The 26128-nt window shown below is 35.3% G+C and overlaps 3 protein-coding genes across 6 annotated transcripts; 2 read left to right on the top strand and 1 right to left on the bottom strand.

Annotated features, from left to right (window-relative positions):
• The first annotated feature begins 9258 nt into the window (after window positions 1-9258).
• On the top strand, window positions 9259-11205 carry LOC132166021 (ethylene-responsive transcription factor RAP2-13). The gene has a single exon (XM_059576761.2). The coding sequence runs from the start codon at window positions 9865-9867 to the stop codon at window positions 10861-10863; it is 999 nt and encodes a 332-aa protein (XP_059432744.1). The 5' UTR covers window positions 9259-9864; the 3' UTR covers window positions 10864-11205.
• A 2824-nt stretch (window positions 11206-14029) lies between these two features.
• Window positions 14030-20058, top strand: LOC132178099 (Tetratricopeptide repeat (TPR)-like superfamily protein). 4 transcript variants are annotated; one of them, XR_009439807.2, is made up of 6 exons: window positions 14030-14141; window positions 15797-17047; window positions 17889-18041; window positions 18187-18258; window positions 18486-18734; window positions 18920-20058. XR_009439807.2 is itself a non-coding variant. In XM_059590564.2 (6 exons), the coding sequence occupies exons 3-6, from the start codon at window positions 15815-15817 to the stop codon at window positions 18597-18599; spliced, it is 1572 nt and encodes a 523-aa protein (XP_059446547.2). In that variant the 5' UTR covers window positions 14030-14141; window positions 14694-14773; window positions 15797-15814; the 3' UTR covers window positions 18600-20058. The 4 variants fall into 4 exon arrangements, 3 of the variants coding, with proteins under 3 accessions (XP_059446547.2, XP_059446538.2, XP_059446552.2); XM_059590564.2 differs by adding an exon at window positions 14694-14773 and having other exon boundaries at window positions 18486-20058; XM_059590555.2 differs by having other exon boundaries at window positions 18486-20058.
• Window positions 20059-20173: 115 nt separating this feature from the next.
• LOC132178119 (late embryogenesis abundant protein At5g17165) lies at window positions 20174-24814 on the bottom strand. Its single transcript, XM_059590576.2, has 2 exons — window positions 24555-24814; window positions 20174-20743 (listed from the first exon to the last, which is right to left on the bottom strand). The coding sequence occupies exons 1-2, from the start codon at window positions 24668-24670 to the stop codon at window positions 20473-20475; spliced, it is 387 nt and encodes a 128-aa protein (XP_059446559.1). The 5' UTR covers window positions 24671-24814; the 3' UTR covers window positions 20174-20472.
• Between the last annotated feature and the right edge of the window lie 1314 nt (window positions 24815-26128).

Genomic DNA, 26128 nt, shown 5'->3' with positions numbered 1-26128 from the left:
TACGGGGAAATGACAAAGTAGTAGAAGGAAGAAAAGTGCAGATTCCCAATTATTTCTGAAATGCCTGAGACGAGATTGCCTGCGGGCGGGATGTTCCCAACTTTGCTACATCTGACAAACTGTTTAAACTTATTCCCTGCAACTGTTTGGACTATCCAATTTTGTCAACCACTTTAATCAAAACAGTAGATTTATATAGTCTTATAACAATTCAGGTCTGTTTAAAATTACATTTGAATGGCCTAAAAGTGCGTTTAACACTTAAAAAATTCGTTTAAAAAAAAAAAACTCATTTGGTAAAAAAATTAAAAACACTTTTGAGAATTCAAAAAGTTTAAAAATGACCAAAACACATTTTTGGCAAAAGCTTAGAAATAAAGTTTTTACTCAAAAGCTCTTTTTGACTTAAAAGCTCTATTTCTCGAACGCAATCCCAAACAAGACCTTCATGTAAATAGGAAAATGCTTGATTTTATTGTTCCTATTAAAAAAAAAAAAAAAAAAAAAATTTACACACTGATATCAGTGACAGTTAAAATTAAATTTAATCATTAACTTGATAAATGGTAAATAGATTTATAAATTCACATGATAGTTCATGTGTCATTGCCTTATTAGCTCATATAAACACTTCACTAATGTAAACAAAGCATTTAAGTTTTGTCCAAAGTGAGGCCCAATTCGTTAATGGTTCCTGTTCTTCTAGTAGGTGCGAAGGTAGGCTTAGAGCGGCCCAAAAGCCCAGCCAATCAGGTTAACTGTGTGTCGGCAGTTAATTTTTTTTCTAAAAAAAAAAAAAAAATGTGTCGGCAGGTTGTTCAAACTTCAAAGCATAGAAATCAACGAATCAAGAAAAATATTGAAAAGGAAAATGAAAAGCTCACCTTAACCCATCTCTTATAACATCTTTTTTTTGTTTAATCAAATCTCTTATAACATCATCAGCATCCATTGATGTTGTTTGCTTGTTTGATAAGATTTGAACATTTAAATATTACACCTTTCTTAATCCATCGTTTTCACTTCAACGGTTACCCATGGACAAAGTTATTTAAAATTAAATACTTCTTCTTTTCACCTACTCCATTTAGTTAGCCAATCAAATTAAATAACTTTATCATCAATCACTAATCCATATCTCTTAACCTCTTTTTCTCTTCTCCTTTTCATAGGAGTTATTGTACAAAGACTTGCTAAGATATGGAAGAAGCTCCACGCTACTCTGGTCAAGGATTTTTTTTTTTTTTTAAAAAAAAAATCTGACTTCTATGAAAATGATTTAAAAGATCAAACCAAAAAAAAAAAAAAAAAAATAGTGATATGTTCTGTAAAAACTTGTGATGAAATATAAAATATAAAATGATTTCAATTCAATTTAATCATGATGCGCCGTCGTATGCAAACTTGAGATTAATAGTTGGTCATCTAACTGAGGAGGCTCGCGGGGTCTTAAGTAGTCTCCAGCAATAGAAAGTTAATCATGTTAAGCGTATTGCTAATGAGACGACCTATTGTCTTGCGAATGAAGCACTATCTCTTAATGAGAAACGGGTTTTCATTGAGGAAGTTCTCCATTGTATTGTTGATGTTATTTTTGTTGAGCGGTGTGTTTAAATTGTTCATTAATAAAAATTATGCTCAAACACTTAAAAACAAAAAATAGTTGGTATACACATCACAAAAGCAAGTAAACAGACAACAAAGAAAGATAAAAAAGAAACTATGTCGGGAAATTTATGTTAAGAATATAAATCATTTTGATTAATGAGGATTTGATTTGTAATTATTGTTGATTTGATTTGTTATTAATTGCCCTTAATTCAAGAGATTTGTTTTGTATTTAAAATTATGTCAAAACTTTATAAATAGAGCTATGTACTTAAATAATACATAAAGGAAATATGTAGACTATTGAGGCTTTAGTGTGTAGATGCAAGCTATATGCCGAACTACCTTAATTTATATGTTTTTCTCTCTTTTCTTTATTCCATATTATTTCGCTTTATATTTATCTTATTATATATTTCTATAATTTATATGCCCACATTTCTGCAACATTCCAACTTGGGTCCTCATATATATAGATATTTCCATTGGTAAGTTCAACCAAAGTGGATTTGGTCATGGATGAACCCACTAAAAAAGTTAAATACAAAGAAAAGAAACAGTAAAAGGAAGGTTGAAAAGATAATTAAGTTGGGGGGGGGGGGGGGGGGGTTTGCAAATAAGTGCAATGTCGTGAAAAAGTAAAATTAGATATCCCCCACAAAATCAAAAAAATCTTAAAGCTACGTGCCTACGACAAGAAACTGCTCTGAAAATGACAAGAATTGATTACTTTTCTTATGCTAATCAAAATTTATTGACAGGAAAGCATCATTTTCACCAAATTACACCTTTCCAGCTCAAAGTCTTGAATCTGGGAAAGAGATTGTGCATGAAATTCTAAGGAAAGTTTTAATTCAATTTGACCCATTTAACATGTGGACAAATTCATTGGTTGAACTTCTGGTCCTGCATCCTCATTCCCTAATTCTAGGCCTGCTTCAGGCTCAGGTGGCCAATTTGTAACCTTAATTCAGTCACCATTTTTCGGGCTTGATAAAGACATTTGGCCAAACTTTTTTCCATCTTAAATTTTCAGGCTTTCTTGCCTTGTGAAACAGGTAACATGACTGCCAGCTCTGACCTAGGGCAAGGGCTAGGACTAGGAGAGGCTTTTAAATGAGAATAGTAGTATCTGCTGTGATTATACTTGCGAGTGTTGAGTTCTTACACTGAGAAAATATAAAAGAAAATAGTGTTTAATATACTTAAGTTGATGTTAGCACATTAACTTAGACTTTTTAGACTAGAGTTGTATTCAACTATATATATTAATGTACTCTTAGTAAAAACTTATTATCTCCCAACAGTATCCGATGAAATGAATATTATTCATCGACTTCAGCATAACTGTTAGAGTTTGGCCTTCTGTCTGAGCAATCCTTAGTTTTAGACAATTGCTAACGTGGAGACCATCTATTTTGCCAAAAAAGGGAAGCAATTCAATTTATTGAAATCAGTAGAAATGAAGAAGTGAGGAGCAAACCTCGTGCTTCTAATCCAGGTCTGGAATTATCTTCTTTTCAGGGTGATTTTGCCTTTTGGGTTAGGCCTTGTGCAAACCCTCAATTACTAGGAATTAATTAGTAAGGGAAAGATGAATTATTAATAGGTACGATGAAGGGTACAAGACTTGCGAAAACTTTTTTTTTTTTTTTTTTTTTTTTTGATTTTTTAACTCATTAAGCAACTAAGGGTGCATTTGGTATTGTGATTTCGTATTAAAAAAAATGAGTTTAAATCAGATGGCAAAAAATAGACAGTTTAGAATTACGTTTTTAAAAAAAATTACGATATGAAAACGTAGAAAAATTGTGTTTTCAAATCGCGGATAAGGAGATGTTTTTTTTAAAACAGATAATTTTAAAGGCTAAACTCTTATTTTGCTAAACGCTTAATTACATTTTTAAATCGCTATTTTTAGGATTACAAATTTAAACAAATTCCAATAATTGGCGCATCTTGAAATCTTGTCCATTTCTCAAAGAGAAAAAAGTTGCTAATGGGGGGTTAGAAATTAAGAGGACACCGACATGGCCTTTGCCCTTTGGTGATGGCCATTGGCCACAAAGTAGTGAGTAAAGAGTCTCTATCTAGAGGGAGAAATGAGCAGCCATGAAACATAGCTAGCTTGTTAATGGCTCGAAAACAAAGTTGATGTTATGTAATATGTATATTATTATATTATTATTTACAACTTGTTTGTAAGATAACTAGCAATAAATTACATAAAGCAGCTTGATTTCTTAATTTTTTTTTTTTTTAAAAAAAAAAAAATCCAAAAAAAGCCGCTCTTACAATGGGGCAAAAAATTTCTCCATGTTACTCCAAACAAGTGCTAAGTATTCTTTAACATATGAGACACATGTTTTTTTTTAACATTCTTAATAGTCATTACGTCCCTTTCTATTAACATAAGAATTCAAACTTTGGTTTTCTTAAGAATCCGAACATATTAAAAGACACTTGATATTTATTAGAGTGAATTTGAAGAAATTTCATCTAGACTGGTTGAAAGCAAATTTAGGGTGTATATCAAAATGGCAAAGTTTTTGTTGACTTTTATCATTTTAAAATTTCACAGAAGTTTTTGGCCAATCAACCAGTTTATGGCTTATCTTAAAACGAACTCAAACTCATCATTTAAACCTCAAAGCAAGCTTGATTCGAGCTTAAGCTTTTATGATTTTTAACAAATCCAGCTTTAGCAGCCCAAAGTTCAGCTCAATTCCATTTGTTTACCAAAAATTATTATTTTTATGTTTACAATTTTTTTTTTTTTTTTTAATATTGTTCGCCTTACCAATATATTTTACAAAATCAAAATGAGTAAGAGCTTCTTTGGAATTCTATTTGACAAATAGAGCTTTTAAGTCAAAAAAACGTTTTTTTTTTTTTTTTTGCAAAAACTTCATTTTTAAGTTTTTTTATCAAAAGTGTGTTTTGACAATTTTTAGGCTTTTTGGACTCTAAACCCTTTCAATTTTTTTACTAAATGAATAATTTTTTTCTTCTTAAAACGGACTTTTTGAGTATTAAACGTATTTTTAAACTCCGCAAACGCACTCCCAAACAGGCCTTAAAGCTAACATGTAAAAAAATTAAAAAAAATATGATTTTTAGCATTTTAAAGTAAAAAAAACGCTTTTTGGCAAAAGCTTCATTTTAAAGTTTTTGTCAAAAGTACGTTTTGGCAATTTTTAGATTTTTTGGACCCTTAAAAACGCTTTGAATTTTTTTACCAAACGAATACTTGTTTTTTTTTTTTTAAAAAAAAACTGACTTTTTGAATATCAAACGCATTTTCAAACTCTTCAAATGCTATTCTAAACAGGCCTTAAAGCTAACATGTCAAAAAAATTTAAAAATATAATTTTTAGCAATACTCGTACAAATTATATTTTTTATTTTTATTTTTAAAAAAAAAGATTCAAAAATAAGCAAAAGTTTATTATATTATATATGATTTGAATATGTGGCTTTGAAGGCACCTTAATGCGGATTCAGTATTCACACTCGGTTTGTGGGGCATACTTCTGACAGGGTCAAACTAGACCCGATCCAATGCCTCTCCACCGTCGGTCCACAACAGTAGAGGAAGACCATCGCTCTCGCATGCGTCACTTCTGCTAACACGTGGCGGTGTTGCAGCGGTTGCCTGATTGAAAGAAAGACGGCCGCGTGAAAAAAGAGTGCGACTGAGAAACCGCGTTAAAAGCTTTCCGGCGGGTCCCATCAAACATTCCAGGACAGACTTGGCTTCCTCCTCACGCATATGTCTCCTCTGCACCGCCAATATCTCGTGAGAGGACGTCTAAAGCCCCTTCTTTTGGGTTAAGACCCCATTCTCATCTCCTTTTCACATTTTTCTTCGCTTTTTACAGAAATGGCCAAAGTTTAAGTTTGATAATTAATTAGATTTTTTTTTGGTTTCTTTTACTTCCTAAAAGTCTTGATACAAGTGATATGAATTTCTTTTTATTATTTTATGTTTTATATTATATTGTGTAAATTTAATGGGAAAAATTTTTCATCAATCATTTTTTTAGGAAAATCAATATTTTTTGACATTTGGCTCGTACCAAAAATAGCTGGCAACTTCTAAAAACTTTCGATGATTGTCTGTAATTTGAGAAAGAGAAACTCAAACTCGAAAATTGATTTACGAAATCTAAAAATTGAATTATTTTTTGAAACTAAATAAGGTTTTTTTTTTTTGTCAAACCGATAATATTTTTGGTTTGACAATTATTTTTGGTTGCACCAAATACCAAATAATATTGTTCAAAACAAATAGAACTTCAATACCCGGCACGTATATTTATAATCCACTCACTTTTTTTTCTTCTAATATAATCCACTCACTTAATATAAGTAATATGCCAACTCAATGTAAAACTAACTTTTCAAGGTCACATGTCAAATTTCTTTTAAAATGAATACTTGATTACATAGAAATATTAGATGTGCAAAAAAGATTGAAGAGTTAATAGCATACGACCTATTGACAAACGGGCGCTCCAAACATTAATAAAAGAAATTTGGGTGAAAAATATCATAATTTTATTCATAGAGGTGTATACGCTAAAATTTGTAAATTTTTTATGCTTTTTGAATGATCGACTGAATGAGATTTCACTTGGGAAAAAAAAAAAGAAAAAGGGTTAAGTGTTTTGTTAAACTGGATTTTGAATATAAAACGTGCTAAAAAAAAAAAGAAAAAGAAATAGCACATGTGAATGGTTATAGGCAAGCTTCTCCACTAAAGTCCTATTAAAAACAACTACGAAAAAACATAGACATGATCTGAAAATATCTAATAGCTAGTCATGTATAGTGAAGTAAATGCATCAACCAACGACGTCAAGTTGATTGTATTGACTTACTTTGAGTCGGTGAATACTATACGACTCTTGTAGAAGCAGTAAATAATAAATATCGTTCTTCTTTCTTTTTTCTCCTCCTTTAAAAAAATCAAAACAATTTTTTTTTTAAAAAAAAAAATTTCAAAACAAACATGTTAAGAAATTTCCCAATCAGATTTTTTTTTTTTAAAAAAATATTAAACAAAAAAAAAAAGCCAATCCGATCAGACGCAAAGTTGCTGAAAAGCCAGACCACGAGTTGGTTCCCGCCGGACAAGCTCCAAGAATCATTCCGGATTCTCTTAACCGTATTTAGTCAACTAACTTAACCAACACTTCAGGTTCTGGTCACTCACAAGAACAAAATAGTTTGTATTTCCGCATGGACGCGAATCCTCCGAGCGTGCACCTTACTTTTCGTCTGACTAAGATCACGTGCTATGCACTATACCAGTGCCAATATGTACGCCGTTATGCGCGTGGGTCAATACGTTGACAGAGCATCCGTAGAATTCACGACTATTATTATTGCAGCATCACGCGCCGCAATAGTAGAGCGAATCGAGGTCCCCAGTCCCCTGCATAGTGGAGGCCGTCCCGCTCGCACGATCCTCGCACGTGACATGTTCTCCACTGCTAGTACTATTCAACGCCGTAAACCCCGCCGTAACCAAACTAGGGTCAACGAGATTAACCAAAGTTAAGCTTTAGAATTTTCTCGCTGCCATTCCAAGTTGCACACAATAATTTAGTCGCAGTATCTACGTGGATCCTCGTAGACAGGGACCATATCAGACGTTGGATATGTAATCATGACGTCGGATATCGCCTCAGCTGGAACCCATGATATCCATCCAACGGTTGGCACTTTCCTTCTCGGCATGGGATTCTTTGAGGAGTACTTTTCTAGTCCAAGTCATTACTGACCCTATGCAAGTAACCGTTTTTAGGCATATAGGTAACTTTATAATGATTTATCTTTGGACTTTCGTGATTAAAGTGTATTACTTTGATTAATTCTTAACAAAAAAAATTAGTAGCTACTTAAGTTCAGATATTTTTTGGTCGTGGAGAGGGATAGGATTTAAATTAGGATACCGTACGTGTTATTATATATTTCATTATCTTCTTCCTCAAGAGCCTTCACGATGTGAGTTGTCTTTTGTCAAACTTAAAAGTAGCTTATATACTGTCTTTAAGAAATAGCTTAATCGAATCACGCTTAATAAAGTGAATATTACTAGTTCAAATTTATCTCTTTTGCACAGACATGTCAAAAAAAAAAACTAAAAAAAAAACTCATATACTATAATATCTTGATTATGTTTGTTAAGATTTTTTTTGCTTTTATATGTTTTTAAAACAAAAAACCATCTAAAATTCAAAATACTCATAAATATAAAAAACAATTTTCATTGTCACATTAACCAAAAAAAAAAAAAAAACATGCACACATTAAAAATGGACAAAATTTTCTTTTAAATCGGGCTCGATAAATTTTTTTGACCCTTATAAAAGTGTAGTGTGTCGTGAGGAGTACATACTTTTTTAATATGTCTTTTAAAAAATCATGTTATTCTCACATATTAACTAAAAAAATTTTGTATTTCACACTTACTAAGAGGCACATAACAATTTTATAGGTTGAACTTAGTTTGAAAGAAATTTATGTTTAAAAAAAACCCTAGAATGTTTATCAATCTCAATTGGGCCATTTTTTTTTTAATTCCATCTAACAGTTGATCCATTAATGAAAAATAGCTTAAACACTACGTTCAATTAATATAATGTCATTAATACAACAAGGAGCTTCCACCGTATGAATCTTTTCTTCTATAAAAGAAAACGCTTCATTTGTTACCCTAAGCAGCTCCATTCGCATTCATTCTAACATAGGACACTACCCAATATTGTAAACAATTCAACAATATTCTAGCATCGTCAATTAATTGGCCATATCAACTCTAATTTTCCCGTCACAATGTTTGCACTACCTATAAAAACATTTCATTTCAACTCCACTTTTTGCGGCCCTAACTCTCTAATGAAATTATGAAAACTTCAACTTAATTATGGAGCAATAATTATATATATACTATTATTTTCCTTAGTCAAAGCTTAAATGAAATACATATCACTTAATATAGTTGATAAAATTCCTCTCTTCATATAAATATAAAGTATTCAAAATTGAGCCACGTTTACAGCAGAAACCGAAATGAAGAGGAGGGAGGAGATATATAGTAGGCCAATAATTCTCATGGATTTGGGGAATTAAAAAAAGAAAAAGAAAGGAAGTGGGCATCCCATTTATCGATCACTAGCCGTCAATCAACTTCCGTTCACTACCTCATCGTGCGGATAAGATTTTATATCATATCATCATGTCTCATATTCTAATAGAAAATACTGCTCAGAAAAAAAAAAAAATATATATATATATATACTGAGCTGAAAATATATTAACGTCAAAAAGAACCAGGCCGTGTGAACGCCACAAATATGGTCAACAAGGCCAGTAGAAACTACGACGGCACTGACACCTGACGGTTGCTCGGGACAGGTGTCAGTTAAGTAAACGAATCACTCGCACGTGTCAAGATGTTATTAGCAGGAGAGCGTTTGTTGAGGGATGGTTACGTCATAAATAGAGCTGGCTACAGAAGAGAGGGGCGTTACAATTAAAAAAGGAAGTGAGGTTAGAGTTAGATTATTAATATTAAGGTGAGGTTAAGCGAGATAATGAAGGTCCAGGACCCCTATATAATGGGACGAAAGCTAGTGGCGTAAAACAAAGTGAGGCCGAGTGATATTCTTCACACAAACAAAAAAAACTTTTTAAGAAAAAGCAGCAGTGAATCTCTGATTGTTTTGTTCATCTTCTTTGTTGATCCCCTCCCCCTCTGTAACTCCCCGCTTCTCTGAATCCCTTTCTGTTAATCATCTGTCTTTCAGGTTCTGATTTTTGGGTTTGTTTTCAAATGCTCCAAAAGCAAACTTAGAAGGATTTCTCGAAAGCCAGGTGTTTTCAGAATCGAGATCCAGGTTTTTCTGGTTTTTTTTTTTATTTTTTGGTTTGCTCTTCTTAAATTTTCTAGTGAAATTTTAGGTGGGTTTTCTCTTTTTATTTTCGATTTCGATTATTTTTTCTGTTTTCCTTTGAATCAGCTTGGAGGGTTATTTTTGGTCCCTCGAGGTTGTTTTTGGGGGCTCTTGGAGTAGAAGAGGTTGTGTATTTAAAACCTCTTTGATCCTTCTTTGTAGAGGAAAGAAATTTCTAGTTTTTCTTGTTTGATTGTGTTTTGCTTTCGAAAACCTGTTCTTTAATTTTGGTAAGATACAGGATCTTTCTTCTCCTTTGGTCTTTTGAAGTTTTGTGAGTGTTGTTGAAGGCATGGCAGCTACGATGGATTTGTACTGTAGCAGACCTGTTGAATCAGCACCCTTTGGGGGTGAGCTAATGGAAGCACTTGAACCTTTTATGAAAAGTGCTTCCCCAACATCCACCACCACAACCAGCTCTCCCTCAACAACCCCATCTCCTCCCTCTTCCTCCTCTTCTCCCTACAACTACAACCTCTCCTTCTCTCCCTCAGTCCCGACCCAGCCCGCTTTCTATCCAGATGGTTGCTCCACCTCGATGACCCAAATGTTTTCAGACGGGTTCTCGACGGAAAACCTAATCGGTTTTCAGCAACTGGGCTCAATCGGGCTGAACCACCTAACCCCATCTCAGATCCACCAGATCCAAGCCCAGATCCAGCTCCAAAACCACCACCAACATGGAAGTTTTTTGGGTCCAAAACCCATCCCAATGAAGCAAGCCGGGTCACCCCCGAAACCCACCAAGCTCTACAGAGGAGTGAGGCAGCGACATTGGGGCAAATGGGTGGCGGAGATCCGTCTCCCCAAGAACCGTACCCGGCTCTGGCTCGGCACCTTCGACACGGCCGAAGAGGCCGCCTTGGCCTACGACAGGGCCGCCTACAAGCTCCGCGGTGACTTCGCCAGGCTCAACTTCCCCAACCTCCGCCACCACAGCGACTCCCAGTACCAGCCTCTCCACGCCTCCGTGGATGCGAAGCTCCAAGCCATTTGTGAAAGCTTGGCCAGCACGCAGAAACAAGGCAAGTCTGAGAAGCCGGTCCGTTCGACCAGGAAGTCGTCGAGGCAGGTTGGCGTTGTGGGGTCCAAGGATTCGGAGAACTGCGTTAAGGTGGAGACATCCTCGTCGCCGGTGATGACCGAGAGCGACGGGTCGGCAGGGTCTTCGCCTTTGTCGGATCTTACGTTCCCTGACTCCAACGAGCCACAGTGGGATATAGCTTCGGAGAATTTCATGTTGCAGAAGTACCCTTCGTACGAGATTGACTGGGATTCTATTTTATCTTAATTTCCATGTTTATATAGATGTCCTCCTAATTGTAATTTTTTTCCCCCCTTTGGGCTACTCTCTTTTGTCTATGGGTAGTGGGTAATTAGATAATTGGTGTCTCCAGTGGCTGCTGCAATGGAGTTTTAGGCAGTTGCAGGGCTACCTTAATTAGGATTTTGTTTATGATGTAGTGGGTTAATTTGGGGTTTATTGTAGGGTGGATAATTTATTATGTAACTCTCCCAACTTGGTCAGCTGGTTTTTTGTTCTTGCTAGACCAGGGGAGTGAGTACCTGATTATGTGTATTGTTGCTGGTGTTAGTGAAAATTTAGTTATGTAATTGAATTTCATTATCATTATGAAGCATCTTAGATTTCGCTGTACATAATTGCTTTATTTTATTGTGGTTAGGATAAGGTTTAACACTTTATTTTAGTGGTTCTGATTGGATTTTGATGCACATGGATTCAACAGCCTGTCAGCCTGTGATGGTTGAGCATTGTACAAAAATATTGTAAAAAGAAAGAGGAAATCCTCAATCATTTAGAGATAAAATGGTGTTAATTAGATGAAAAAAAACCAAGATTGGGAGCTATCAGAGAAACTCATGGACTCTGGGTGTAAATATAATTACTGTGGATGTTCAAATATGCTGTCTTCAATCAAAATCATACCCAAAGATTAGAACTTTTGGCCTATCATAAATGGCATTCAATTTTTCTAGAGAAAGAGTAGCTCAAGAGTGTGTCGGATAATATCATGAGCTTTGGAGGCAAAGAGGTTGAAATGGTGAAAGGAATCAACAGTGATTTTGAGAAAGAATTGGGGCAGATGATGGTATTGATTCAGTCAACAATGATCAAACCCTAGAGTTTGAGAGTGTGTCCAATGGCCAGAGAGGGAGTCTCCAAAGGCCCCTTTAGAAAAAAATGGCAGTGAAGAAAGAAGTGCTCAAAGGGTGTGGCGGGTGGGAATACAATCCCATATCAGTTTCAACAGTTAAAGCTCTAAGCTTTAGTGGATCTTCAGCTTCCAAAAAGTTTTACACTCTGGAACTGAAAGAGGATTAGATTGGAGTGCAAAAGTCCCTAGTTTTACTGGGAGTCCAAATCGGTTTATCTTGGGAACTGGGAAGGAAGGATATTGGGGGAGATGGATGTTCAAGATGTGCTCAACAGAGCTATGTTAAAAAACCATCCAAGCTCCATTATTGCTTTCTTCTTCTTCTTGTTTTTTTTTTAAAAAAAAAAAAGAGAAAAGGAAAACCGCGGATCAATGTTGCCCTGTTTTTCCCCTGTTCTTGTTTAAGCTTTTCCCCTGTTTTTCATGTGTCAAATTGTCATCATTTTTCCGATTATGGTCATTAACACGCTCACTTTAATCATTCCCATGGCTCTCAAATTCCCTTAAAAGTCATGATCAGGCCAAGACAAAAATGGTTTCTTGTCTTCCTCGGACTAAGCAAGCTTGATGATAAAAGGGCGGTACTTGGCAATGATGACTTGCCGATGAATCTGCCCACGATTACAGAAAAAAGTTGAACAAAAATCTGGCCATTAAGACACACGGTTAATTGCATTCATTCCCTTCACTTTCATCCTACTTTTCTGCGCACGAAAAAAGCCTTTAAATCCAAGCCATGATTTAGTTCAACTTGGAAGCTGGGACCCCCTTCTAAAATTCCATTAATCTTTCTAATTCTGCAGAATGCAGATGCAACAGAGCAAGCATATTATCTACTTTATAGATGCAGACATCAGACATGCATGAATGCGTTTCATATCTTATTTTCTGAGATAAGATTTTTGGAGGCGAAAGCTATTTATTCTTATTCCTCCTTCTCATACTGCAAACACAGGTTCACACAGGCAAAAGGAAGAAAGAGACAGAAGAAATGCATTCCTTGCAAAAGCTTGAGAAAATCTTTTCACTTATTTATTTGTTTATGAGATTATGATTTATAGATGCATATATTCTCTAGCTATTCTAAAAGCTCAAGCATGGAAAGTATTAGGTTCTTCTAAGTTTAAAACACAGATTTGTGACTAGTTTGTGAGAACTCAGAATCTCTACTTGTTTTTCACAATGCCTCTCCCACCTCAATTTTCTTTTGGTGGTTATTGTAGTTGTCTTATAACTCAGATTTGGGTAAAGTTTAAGGGTCTTTCGAGAGTCATGTCCTTACCTACATCTCTTTTAATAAGAGTTCAAATAGGGTTGAAGGGTCTTTTGAGGGTCATGCTTTTGTTTGTGTCATTCGTTCGGATGTCTATACTACTTTATGCTGCCATTTTCTTTGCTTTTGTCCAAAATATAGAGGACCGAGTTGTTTATAGATCGTTTGAGATTTTTATGGATTTTTTTTTTTCTCAATTTCGATAATGTTCTTTTTGTTAGGTTTGTTGTTGAGGAGTTTACCTCTCTTGGATTTTTGTTCTATTGTAACCTTTATCCTTTTTTAAATATAATGGAATGCACTTAAAAAAAAAAAAAAAAATTCTGCACTTGCACACCATAGCCTTTTATTATAGGTGCGAATCACCTTGTGTGGGTTCCATGGAAAGATAGATGACGATGATGTACAATAACAAAAGAAAAACCAACTTGCCTAAATTTAAGTTGTTTAGTACCAATTGGATAGGGAAATGACCAAAAGATTAAGATAAAATATCCACCTAATTAATTAATTACAACCATGGTTTGCTTGACCATGGTTTGCTTTCCAAGCAAGGGAAAGGATATACCCTTTCTTACCAAAGAGATGCCCTTATCGCCATTTTTACACGCAATCCTGCACCATTTTCTACACATTTGTGGGAGCTACGTTTCCTAAGCTAGTGCTGCTGACTGCTATAACATTAACATACGTGCCCATCCCAAAAAAACCCTGGCCCATACCCAACCCATCTCCTCCAGATAAGGGTAGAAGATATCTTTTTTATTTTATTATTTTTTTAAGGGTAGAAGCATTGAAAGGTGAAATTATGATTCAGTATAATTATCTGTCTATATTGGACAAATAATTATAAAAGGGCCTTGTAAGGTCCATTTACAGGAATAAATGTTCTGGCAGCCCAACACCTGTCCGGAGGCAGGCCCATAAGCGAATGAGAAAATACAAAAGATAAAAGGTAGCCCACAAGCCCGGAGCCACAAATTACTGCTTGCTCGACACTCGCTAATGGCTATCCTCCGTGAATAACCCATAATCTCAAATGCCAAAAAAGATAACTTCTTCAGTCCTTCGAATTAGGCCCGCAGTTTCCAATACCCTTACTTTCACCATTTCCTATCAGTGAGTTTTATCTTTTGATTTACTCGGTCTTTACATTTTTTTTTTTTACTTTAATGCATGAACTGGTCGGTGAATATGCTTACTTTTGTTCTGGGTTTGCTTTCCATTGTTGTTTGTTCATTTTGCCTGTCATGTATGTGGTGTATATTATGTGCATCTTTTTTTCAATGGACTCTTGTTATCTCTTCGCTCTGTGATTTTTATTTATTTGGAATATGGGATATACCCAGTTGAAAATTCAGGCTTATCTGCTGGATGAAACTGAGACTAAGGCTTGTTCTTGTTGTGGCAGAGTGTGTTAGTTTTACATTACTTAGTATTTGAATCCTAGGAATGGAAAGAACTTGCTTTTGAGCCAAATATTTCAATTACGGGCAAATGAATTGAGGGTATTGTGTTGTATTGTCTATGGTTTGCTATATATTTGGAAGTCAAAGTTCAAATTTTTGTTTTTTCTGGTCGTTTCCTACATTTTTCTTCGCAACCAAACAGGAATACAAAAGCTTCTTCAACGTGTGATCAATTTTTGTTTTGATTTTTTTCTAACTGCAGTCTAAATCCCTCACTGCTCCAGTTGCCAAATCTTCATTCAAATCAAGAGCATTCAAGATTATTTTTTGAAAGATTTTTAAGTATAATTTCGAGTTCAATTTAATAATGAATTATCTGGAAACTTCACTCAAATTAAAAAGAAGATTTTGAGATTTTCCCTTTTTGTAAAATATTTAGCCCTTTAATTCCTGGAGCGTGGCCTGTTTGCACAAGCATGCCTTTGGGGTGGGATGGGGAGAAGAGGAAGGGTGGAAGTGGCAATTTCAAGGGTCTTTTCCTACATGATGGATGTTGTTTTGCGTATGACAAAAGTAAAAGCTAAGGATTCTTGGGTGTTTTTATTAGTTTGATAAGATAGATAAATGTATCCTAGATATGGTGGCATATAATGGGTCTCTTTATATCTTGAGTAGAGTTCTCCTGATGTGAATGGATAATGACTGTTGTAGAGCTTGTACTTCCTGGGCCTTTGTGGTAGACATAACATTTCCTGGTATCTCTAGAACTTTCAGCATAAGGGGTAGAAATTCTATGATGTTTTTAAATTTCCGAATTAAGAGGAAGGGATATCGAGGCTTAAAATGCTTGAATAAGGTTTAACAAGTATAGTTTCCTTTATGTTAGTGAAATCCACATGTGGATTTATGTCTCTGTAATATGTGGCTTTTGAAAATAAGTAGAAAGAATATTATGTTTCAAATTCAAGGATTTAGTTAGAGTGGGATATTCCTTTGCAATCTCCTCCCCAACCACCCAAAACTAACTAAACAAAGAAGAAGAAGGATAAGTTGCTTCATGATTCAGTAAAGATTTAAAATTGTCATCAATGTACTTATTATGGTTATAGAAAAAGTTAAAAGTATTGCTTAAAACCCAACCCCCATCCACTGGGCTGATATGGTAGTGCGCATTAGCCCTTGTTAAAAAAAAAAAAAAAAAAAGGTTCAAGGGTTAATGAGCACTGCAACGTTAGTCCAATGGGATGGGGCGTGGTTTTTAGCATTTTCCAAAAAGTTAACAACTTACTTTCAGTCTTGCTAAATAAAGTTCCTGTTTCAGATCCCTTGCTCCAATTCTTATTTCATGTGATTTCTTTGTTGCAGAAGTAGAAAACATATGATATGGCGATGGAGATGCAGTCAATCTTCTGTCCCAAATCGCTCTCCCCATCATCCATCCATGGTGTCGCCTCTTTCTTCTTGTTCTGCCCAAGTTGTCTCAAATGCCATAGGAAATGCAAGTTCGTAAGTTCCTCAAATTATTCAATGAAGCACAATGGTGTCAAAGAAGTCAGTTTAAGAGCATTTGACGATAAGGACTTGATTACCGAGTGCCAAAATGGTCCTGGAAATGGAAAGGAACTTTCTGGTGAGCTATACAATCACATAATATGTGCTTGTTGCAAGGTAGGAGATATGGACAAGGCTATGGCTCTTCTTGGGCAAATGGAGGCTTTGGGCTTTCATCCAAACTTAATATCCTACACTCATTTGATTGAAGCCCTTGGAAGTATTGGCAGGACTTCAGAAGCTGAAGCAGTATTTCAAGAAATGATATGTTCTGGGTTTAAGCCTAGAGTGAAAATGTACAATGTTTTGCTAAGAGTTTTCTTAAAGAAAGGCCTCCTGAGAGTTGCGGTTAAGGTATTGGAGGTAATGGGCGATTTGGGTATTCATAAGAATCAAGAAACATATGAGGTTCTTGTGGATTACTATGTGAATGCCGGGCGGTTGGAAGATACTTGGGCAATAATAAATGAAATGAGGTGCAAGAGGTTTCAGCTGAGCTCATTTGTGTATAGCAAAGTTATTGGTCTTTACAGAGATAATGGGATGTGGAAGAAAGCAATGGGAATTGTAGAAGAGATTAGGGAGATGGGGATGTCATTAGATAAACAGATTTATAACAGCATTATAGATACCTTTGGGAAATATGGTGAGTTAGATGAAGCATTGGAAGTGTTTGAGAAAATGAAACAAGAAGGCATAAGACCTGATATAACAACATGGAACTCATTGATTCGGTGGCACTGTAGGGCTGGGGATCTATCTAAGGCCCTTGAATTATTCACTGAAATGCAAGAACAAGGGTTATATCCTGACCCAAAGATCTTTCTTACCATTATTAGCCGTTTGGGGGAGCAGGGAAAATGGCATGTGATAAAGAAGAATTTTGAGACTATGAAATACAGAGGACATAAAAAAAGTGCCGCCATTTATGCAGTTTTAGTTGATATTTATGGGCAATATGGGAAATTTCATGATGCTGAGGAGTGTATATCTGCTCTAAAGTCAGAAGGTGTTCAACTTTCAGCTAGCATCTATTGTATCATAGCAAATGCTTATGCGCAGCAGGTCTTCTGTTCTACACCTCCTTTGTTTATTGCATCCTTTCTTTTTACTCTCTCCTTGTACCATTATTGGTTTTCCATTGATTATTTCCTTTTCTTTTCTTTTTTTTTTTTTTTTTTTGGGGGGGGTGGGTTGGTGGAGCAGGGGCTACATTCATATTCATCTTTATATAGTTTTAGAATGATACTCTATTTCTTTTTATATTATCTGGACTCACCAGATGCCACAAGGTAAATCATGATAGTATGGCATTAGGCCCAATAGCTTCTGTACCGACCTAGAGAAAGCGCTAGCCATATCTATGCTATCACTCCAAAAGGACTAGCCAAATTGCAATTAGAGCTCCCTGGAATCGCTTATAAAATTCAATCTCACATAATAAGATTTCAATGTACGACGTAACAGTCACACAATACCTTTATAATCCCCCACTCAATGTGGGACTAACTTTTATGGGGTTACTTTTCAAAGCATGTCAGTTTTTCAGAGCAATTACACATACACTTGTATAATAATATCTGTATCTCTTCATGTTATTGGCTTTGTGTCTTTTGTGAGGAGTTTGTCTTACATTCTTGGAGGGATGGATTTCCTGTGAAAAACCAAATCAATTACAGAAAAGTATCTTATGCCAGGAGAAAAAGGGGAAAAAAACTAGGCATGAACTTCTAATTCATTCATATATATTAAATATGACAAACAATAACTCTTTAGGATTTGATGTGTAGAATACAAATTAATTTTGCTACTTTTTCAAGATCATTTGTTGATGCCTTGTGTATATATATAATCACTTGCACTTGAAAATATATTTCGCATTAATAGTAATTTTATTTTTTGGCAGGGATTATGTGAACAGACCTTGAAGGTGCTTCAGCTCATGGAAGCAGAGGGAATTGAGCCAAATATTATAATGTTGAATGTGTTGATCAATGCGTTTGGTGTTGCTGGGAGACAATCAGAGGCATTATCTATTTATGATCATATGAAAGAAAGTGTAAGCCTTTTTCTGTTGCTTTACATGTATATAGTTAGGCAATGATAATTTACACTGTAGACTCTTCACTTTCTTTGTCAACTTCATTCTTCAAAGTGTATTTTTAAAGTGGTTTTAATGGTAATTTGCATTATTGTTTCTGAAGGGTATTAGTCCTGATGTGGTAACTTATAGTACGCTTATGAAGGCATATATTAGAGCAAGGAAATTTGATAGGGTGGGTACTCTCTGTCCTTCAGTGACTTCCAATTAATCTTTCTCATCCATATAAGATATGAAAATTTGCTGCATACTGTTATAGCTTATCTGTTCTGCAACTTTTAATTAAATCTGAATTTGAGAGGGATATCATTGATCCCAATTCAATAATCTAGATGCATTTTCCTTCTCTTTCTTTTTCTCAATCTCTTTGCCTAATTTATGTAGTAATGGTTTATCGGCCAGGTGCCTGAAATTTACAAGGAAATGGAATATGCTGGATGTACTCCAGATAGGAAGGCTAGAGAGATGTTACAAGTTGCATTAATGGTCCTTGAACAGAGACATCATAAGTGTTAGGTCGGTCTGGAGTTTTGTGTGATTCAATGTGCTGTTGTTTGGTAAGGTGCTGATATTATGATAATCCAGATGACATGTGATACTCCTGTAAATCACAATCCTTTCACAAATGGAATGGATATTGCTTGAGCTGAGGTGAGTTCTTCTCTTTTCCCTCATATTTTAGAGATTGGATGTCATAGATTTGTTTTTTGCTCATGATGTTCATCGTTCTATATGCCTTACACTTCCAGTTGTGACTTTATACCTGAATGGCCTTGTTTTAACATTGAAAACCTTGCTGACTGTTATCCTGACATGGTGGTTGTATAATTTTTCAGACTGAATGGGGGGCATTTGACACTTGGTATGGTAACTGTAATATTTTCTCTGGGACTTCAAAACCTTGTTCACAGTTGGAATTAGAATGTTTTGAATCTTTCTTAGCAGTGTAAACCACTGGCAAAGGATGCTCCACTCAGCAGGAGTTATTTAGGCAGGGGATCTTCTGAAGAAGTGTTCCATCGATCTCTAGTGAATTATATTAGCTGAAACTTTTCTGAGGGTTTTGGAGGCTTTGTCTCAACCGTCCACATATCACCTAGACATTTTTTAGTCAGAAATTTAGGGGCTCAAGCCAACCCTTTCCTTTTTCTTGCCCCTGCAGAATTAATACAAGAATCCCTTACACTCCATGAAGAGATGTATATCTGTGCTTGTCTGTGATCATGTGAGGCAGATATGCAGACAATGTGTATAAGGAAATATCAGCTGGTTTGGAATTGCTAAAGGACCTTTATTATGCGTTGATTACTTTAAAAAGGTTTTTCAGCTTGTAAGAAAAAAGAAAAAGAAAAAGAAAAGAATTGGGTTATATATTGAAAGAGCATGCATTAGCTGCAGATTGATAGATGTGGTGGCAAAAGTTGTTTCTTACAATTGGAGTGGCAACCAAGGGAAATATAATATATGCTTATCGTGGATTGGCCTTGACCTGGATAATGGATGATGCTGGGTCAAGGGTTCTTGAACCAACTGGTCACTCCTCTATTTGAGAAATGAAAACTGCAAGTTACTTTGTCTCTCCCCTTTGAATTTAGACAGATTTTGGGACATGGATTATTCAAGTTCAAATACAGTTGTGGATTGGCCTTGACCTGGATAATAGATGATGCTGGGTCAAGGGTTCTTGAACCAACTGGTCACTCCTCTATTTGGGAAATGAAGACTGCAAGTTACTTTGTCTCTCCCCTTTGAATTTAGACAGATTTTTATACAGATTTTTGGCTTCAAATACAGTTGATAACTGTGAATTTATCGAAAAGATCTAATCAAGGAGACGAGGAATAGACTCACAGATGCTTGATAGGTCTGCATGACCTAGAAATGGTAATGTTGTGCATATAGAAGGCTTGTAAGTTGTAATGACTGCATGAACTTTTGAAGTATGAGTTACCCCGAAGTAAGTCATTGGTGTTCATGTGATTATGCTCTCTCTCTGTGTGTTTTATACACAGTTTTGTTGAGTTGGTGAAGTTTGAAAAGTGGAAACGTATAATTAGATGAAGAAAATTGATAGTAAAGATGACAAGCACTTAAACAAAAGCAAGCCCTTTATAGCAGATAAGTGGCGTGGAAACATAAACCACGACCATACACACATATCTGGGTTCTTAACAGGATATGTAAGTCGCATATATAATATGCGTTTCACTCCCAGCTCCACTACTTGCTATATACTATGAGTCTATGACCATAAAAACCACTGTTATTTTGTTACACCAAAATACTGCGTACGGCTACGAATGCCACGTACGCTTACAGTTATTTATATATATATATATATATATATATATATATATATATATAGTTCCTTAGCCTTGTGCTTTAGGGTTCAGAGAGCGTGAGGCTTCTCCAAGTCCTCAAGGCCGGTAGGGCGGTACCAGGCCTTCTGCTCGAGCACAGAGTCAGCACCATCCGCCGTTGAAGACTGAAAGCCGTGCTCGCCGGCTGCGGCTTGGTCGGCAGGGGGTCCAAATACCCCAGTTTTAGGGTGTGGCTCCCAGTAGGTTTCAGATTGCGGTGGGATTACGTGGTCCGGCACCACGTTGGGAATGTGTTGATCATCAGGGTTCTTGTCATACACTGAGGTGTGTGCAGCTCTCCTGTATCCATTATTAGCAGTTACACTACAATCAGAATTCATAAGATATATCCATACAATGAAACTGGTAAGTGTCTTTTTTTTTTTTTTTCCTTCTAATTCCAATCCCATTATAATTTATAGCTAATCTTGATCCCATAAGCATACATCTCCCCCAAATCACTTCCTTATCAAAAAAGGAAAAAAGCGAGAAAAAAGAATAAGATGGTATCACGACACCATAACTCCATAAGGCTGTTACTCATTTGTAAAAAGTGTTTGGCTACAAAGAAAAGCAAAAGAAATGGGCATAAACACCCAAAAAAAAAAAATAATAAAGAAAGAAGAAGAAGCGTATAGAGAACATGTGGCAGTTCCCTACGTATAAGAGAGAGAGAGAGAGAGAGACAGAGAGAAGCGTATAGAGAACATGTGGCAGTTCCCTACGTATAAGAGAGAGAGAGAGAGAGAGAGAGAGAGGGGCATGCTTTAGCTTTAATTCCCGTAATACCCCTGTCCTTTTCATACTACAGTGTAAAAGATAGATATGTCCCAGTCCCACTAAGCAATCAAGTACGGAAGGATGTTTATCTAAATCACATTTTTATCTACATGACCCACCCGGGTAGGTGGCATTCACGCCGGTTAGGTGTCACCGCTTGATCTTTCCAAAAAAATATATCCCACTCCCACTGCGCCCGGCCCCATCATGATTAAAGGGTCATAATCACGTGACCGGCATATGGGCTAATACCACAGGCAACCCACCCAACACATTTTTTGCATCATCTCTCTCCTACGCTTAAGTCGTATCAAAACACAACAACGACAAAAGTATGATAGCAATTAGCAAAGACACACGACACATGGACCGTTGAGAGATTTAATGTCACGCTTTTTGTCCATTTTTATCCTTCTTAATTTTCATACAGTACTCTTTCTAATTTTTTTTTTTTTAATTGTAAAAAAGGTATGGAAAAGACAAGTCCAGCCCAAGATCCAAGAAAGAAGTGATGACTAGACTACCCCAATTTGCATTAAGCTTATCATGTCTTGGTTTGAGATATATTAATTAAGCTTAAAGGCAGCACAAGGTCCAAAGGAGAAGCATTGAGAAGAGCGAGATCATTTTATCTATTTGTGATCCTACGGTGGAGGAAGAGTCAAACCACCCAAAAAAATCTTAGAATTAACAGTAACTATTCCATTGTTAAACCATATAATCTTGAGTGGGCAGGAAGGTGCCTCAAAGAAAATTTTAATATATATATATATATATATATATATATATATATAATAACAAAAAAAAAAAAAAAGATTTAATTTCAACTGTTAGACCACGTGATCTCAACCAGAGTTGGGAATAAAAATAAATAACTAGAAAATGGTCCAAGCATGGGACAGCTATCTAAATCTGTCCATGGCTGTAGATTTCAAAGAACCACCGCCATCTAAATCTGGTACATAATATGGGTCGTGTCATGAAAAACAATTGAGATGTATGGCCTCTCCCCTAGCCCCTAGGGGACCAACATCCTCAATTTTTGAGGACAAATTTTGCTGTGTAGGACAAGAGGAGCATATTCAAAAGAAAAGGCGTGTATAATGCGATGAGGTGACAACACTAGCGTGACTGGTATATGCTGAAATTAAATCCATTCCAGCGGTCCAAATTAAATTTCATTCTCAACCATCCTTGGAGAATATGAGATGTATTTTAAAGCTGACAATTCTTAGAGAAAAGGGAATTAACAGGCATCACACGTGTAATTTTCATTTGACTTAAGCCAGTGGTTCATCTTAATTCTTATAAAAAAACGTAACCAAATCTCACCCAGCTAAGATGTATAGTTCTCAAGATGCGATTATATTGTTAATCAAAATAAAAATGGGACTATTTGAATAACATCACTTATGACAGATTTTTTTTAAAAAAAAATAATGAATTTTTTATTATTTGATTTCTACAATTGTGGAGGTAAGTAAAATATATTAAACCATAAAGACTAGTTAGAAACTCGACTCATACCTCTAACAAAATATACTAATATGTCACGTTTTTATCCTACAATTATATTATTATTATGCTATAATATTAATGTGACAATCTTGCTTAATCTTTGATTTTTTTATTTTTTTTTAGTTCTAATAAAGACTTATCCAAAATGGTTAACGTCATCATTATAGAATAAAAATTTAATTTTAAGCATTGAAAAATTCTACACTCCTACGTTCCTAAGTTCATACTCTCTGACATGATAATAAAAATTAAATCCAAAATATGATAAGTTAAGAAATAAGTTATTAAGGGATTCTTAATTAAAAAAAAAAAAAAAAAAGACAATAAAATAAAACAAAAGGTCAACATTCAATGAACTCTTTTTTTGGTAACTACGAATTGAACTCGATTCTAGAGTATTTACTTCTTTATATTTTCTTTCTTTGCTGCCTCCAAGAGTGTAGATTAGATCAGAGATTGCCTATTGAATAGAAAACTAGAAAAATCATATTTTTTATAATAAATACTATTGATAAAGAATAATTATAGGGACCATCTTTTTATCATTTTTTAATTTTTTTAAAACTAATAATTAAATTTTAGATGAATCATACTTAAATTTTAATCCAATAATAATTTTAAAAGCTACATCAACTTTGAAACGATAAAAAAATAATAAAAAAATAATTTCTAGCATTACAGATTTTTAAAACTATTATTTAAGAAGAATATAATTCCATTACCCTGTACTAAAAAAAATTGTGCCAATATTTTGCAAATGAATTTTATATTCCAGTTGTCTTGTACGGCTAATTTACTCAATTTAAAATACCCATACGGCAATTTCAATAAAATAAAATAAAATAACCATACGGATCATGTTAGCTTTGTCCTCATCCATGGAGCACCGAAGAGCAAAGACCGCCCCAACTACCAAGAGCCCCGGGTATGAAAACACGTACAATTCGAAATTACGTCGTTTTCTTTGTTTTTCGGAAAGAAGAGAAAAGAAAAAAAAAAAAAAAAAAAAAAATTTAATCGCCAACAGATTTGAGAGAACAAAATGAAAGAGGCAGGTGGCGGAAGACGAAGGCAAAGTATGTGAGAGAAAGCAATCAAACGGAAGATTCTGAGTGTCTCACCCGTCGGTCAGAATATCATGAAACATACAAATATATTTCTAAGAGTCGTTAAAGAAAAATTCCTTAATTTTTCTGAAAAGAAGAAACAACAAGGAGAAGCAGACAGTGAAATTCCCCCCCTCCCCCCCCCTAAAAAAATTAATAAAAAAAAAAAAATCCGCTACCGACAAATTTACAGAGATACTAATGGACTCCTAAATCCTGATTCCGGCAACCAAAACTCTCTCGGAAAATCCATCTAAATGAGAGGCTTACTTACGATTATTGTTATCTAAACTACAAAACGAACAAGGCATGCAAGAAATTAGATAGAAAATGGCATATCATATCGTTCTTAGGAAATGAACCAAAAAACAGTCAACAAGAAAGATTTCTAAACAAGGAATTTTTAATTTCCATAGTCTCTCATTCCTCAGCATCTCAGATCTCAATAAATATCACTACAGATGAATAGAGATAGCCCCCGAGTTTTCTATGAACTTTCAGTAAATTTTTCAACGATCAATCAGTCTAGTCATGTCAGAAACCAGTGCGTCAGAAATTTTCCCAAGAAAAACCAAACCAAACCCAGAAAATTTTCGCAGCAAACCACCCAATCAAAAAAAGATCAATACAAGCCGTAATCTAAACACAGTGGCCCAAGGAACACGAAGAGCTTCTTCACTAAAAAAAGAGGAGAGAGAGAGTGAAACCTGAGAGTGTTAGCAGAGGAGAGAGCGGGAGCGCTCGCGTTGGAGGTCCAGATCTGGTTGACGACTCGCTTGCCCAAGCTCAGAGCGACCCCTCGACTCTTCAAATTGGCGGCCATACAATGATCAACCAAACAAGAGAAAAAGAAAAAAAAAAATGGCAGTAGAGGGAGGCAGATAGTGTGTGATGAGAGAGAGCGGTAACTTCTTCTGTGCGCGGCCAACGCCTTATATACTGTGCGCGTGGGCGTTAACCGCCCCGACAGCCTCGCTTCCTCGGTCCGCACCTACCCCGTACGTGTTAGTAGTACCTAACGGTACCCCAACCTTCACCTTTTACCATCTTCCCTTAGATTTCCGTTAAATGTTTACGGAATCTTCCTACTTATTTTGAAGATTCCGTCTGTCCATTAACGACGCGTTTTTAGAAAGCACCTTCTTCTTCTCCTATAATTATAGAAAGGATAAAATTTGATGGCCGATTTCATGCCATTATCAGATAATTGTTGATTGTTTATACTTTGCAGATAAATTGTTTTATTTGAGAAATTCTATTCTTTTTTGGTCTTATATTCTCAATTATATACCCAATTGGATTCAAAATTTAATGATTATTTTCATTTCTATTTTAAGAAATATGCATTTGAAAGTGTGAGAGTAAAACTGTGTATAGCATTTCTCATTTTATCTTGCTAGTTGAAATAAGATATGGAAATTCTGTAACTCTATGGTTTATAAATTCATTTTAACAATTTGGATTAAAAATAAAAAAAGATCATCATTATAATAAAAATAGATAATTAAAAGAAAAATATAAGCTTTTTGATCGGATAAGTAACGATTTAACATAATATTAGAGTAAATGTCATGAGTTCGAATCTTATCTACGTTATTTACCTTTCATTTTAATCAAATATTTTATATGTTTGGTTTAGGTGTTTGTTAAAGATCTGTATAGCATTTCTTAAATGGTTATAAAATGTTTGGCATTCCTCTAAGAAGAGGCAGAAAGTTAGGTAATCTTGGTGCAGGAAGGCAACTTTCTTGTGCCAGTTTTTTTTTTTTTTTTTTTTTTTTTTAAGTAATTTCCAAGAGAACATAATCTAAGTAACATAAATGGGTGAACTCCAAGTTGGAAGGTTGTAGTTTAGGTGGACCAAAGTATATAATTATGTGATAATTTATAATACTATTAATTAGTGTAACTATGGACCTTAATTCCAATAATAGATGCAAAGAGATTGGTGTCATCGTGCGAGACTCTGAGAGTCATGTGCATGCCGCAAAAAGTCAAACGAGTATTGCAGGAACATGCGGTGGCGGAAGCTCAAACGACACTAAGTGCATCGGAGTTGGGTTGCGATTTGGACCTCCAAATTATGATTTAAGAAGGGGATTCTTTAGAGGTGGTTAATGCTTTAAAAGATTGTGGTCCTAATTAGGGTAGAAATGGACAACTAATGGCAGATGCTAAAGGCATTCTCAATTCTCTAAGGAATTGGCGGGGACGTCATACTAAAAGAGAAGCTAATTTTGTGGCCCATGGTCTTGCTAAGGCGGTTAGCTATTTTTTCCTA

Source organism: Corylus avellana, chromosome 2 (genome assembly GCF_965113065.1).
Source record: "Corylus avellana chromosome 2, dhCorAvel1.hap1.2, whole genome shotgun sequence".
NCBI classification, from domain to species: Eukaryota; Viridiplantae; Streptophyta; class Magnoliopsida; order Fagales; family Betulaceae; genus Corylus; species Corylus avellana.
This window is presented reverse-complemented; position numbering and strand designations above follow the sequence as displayed.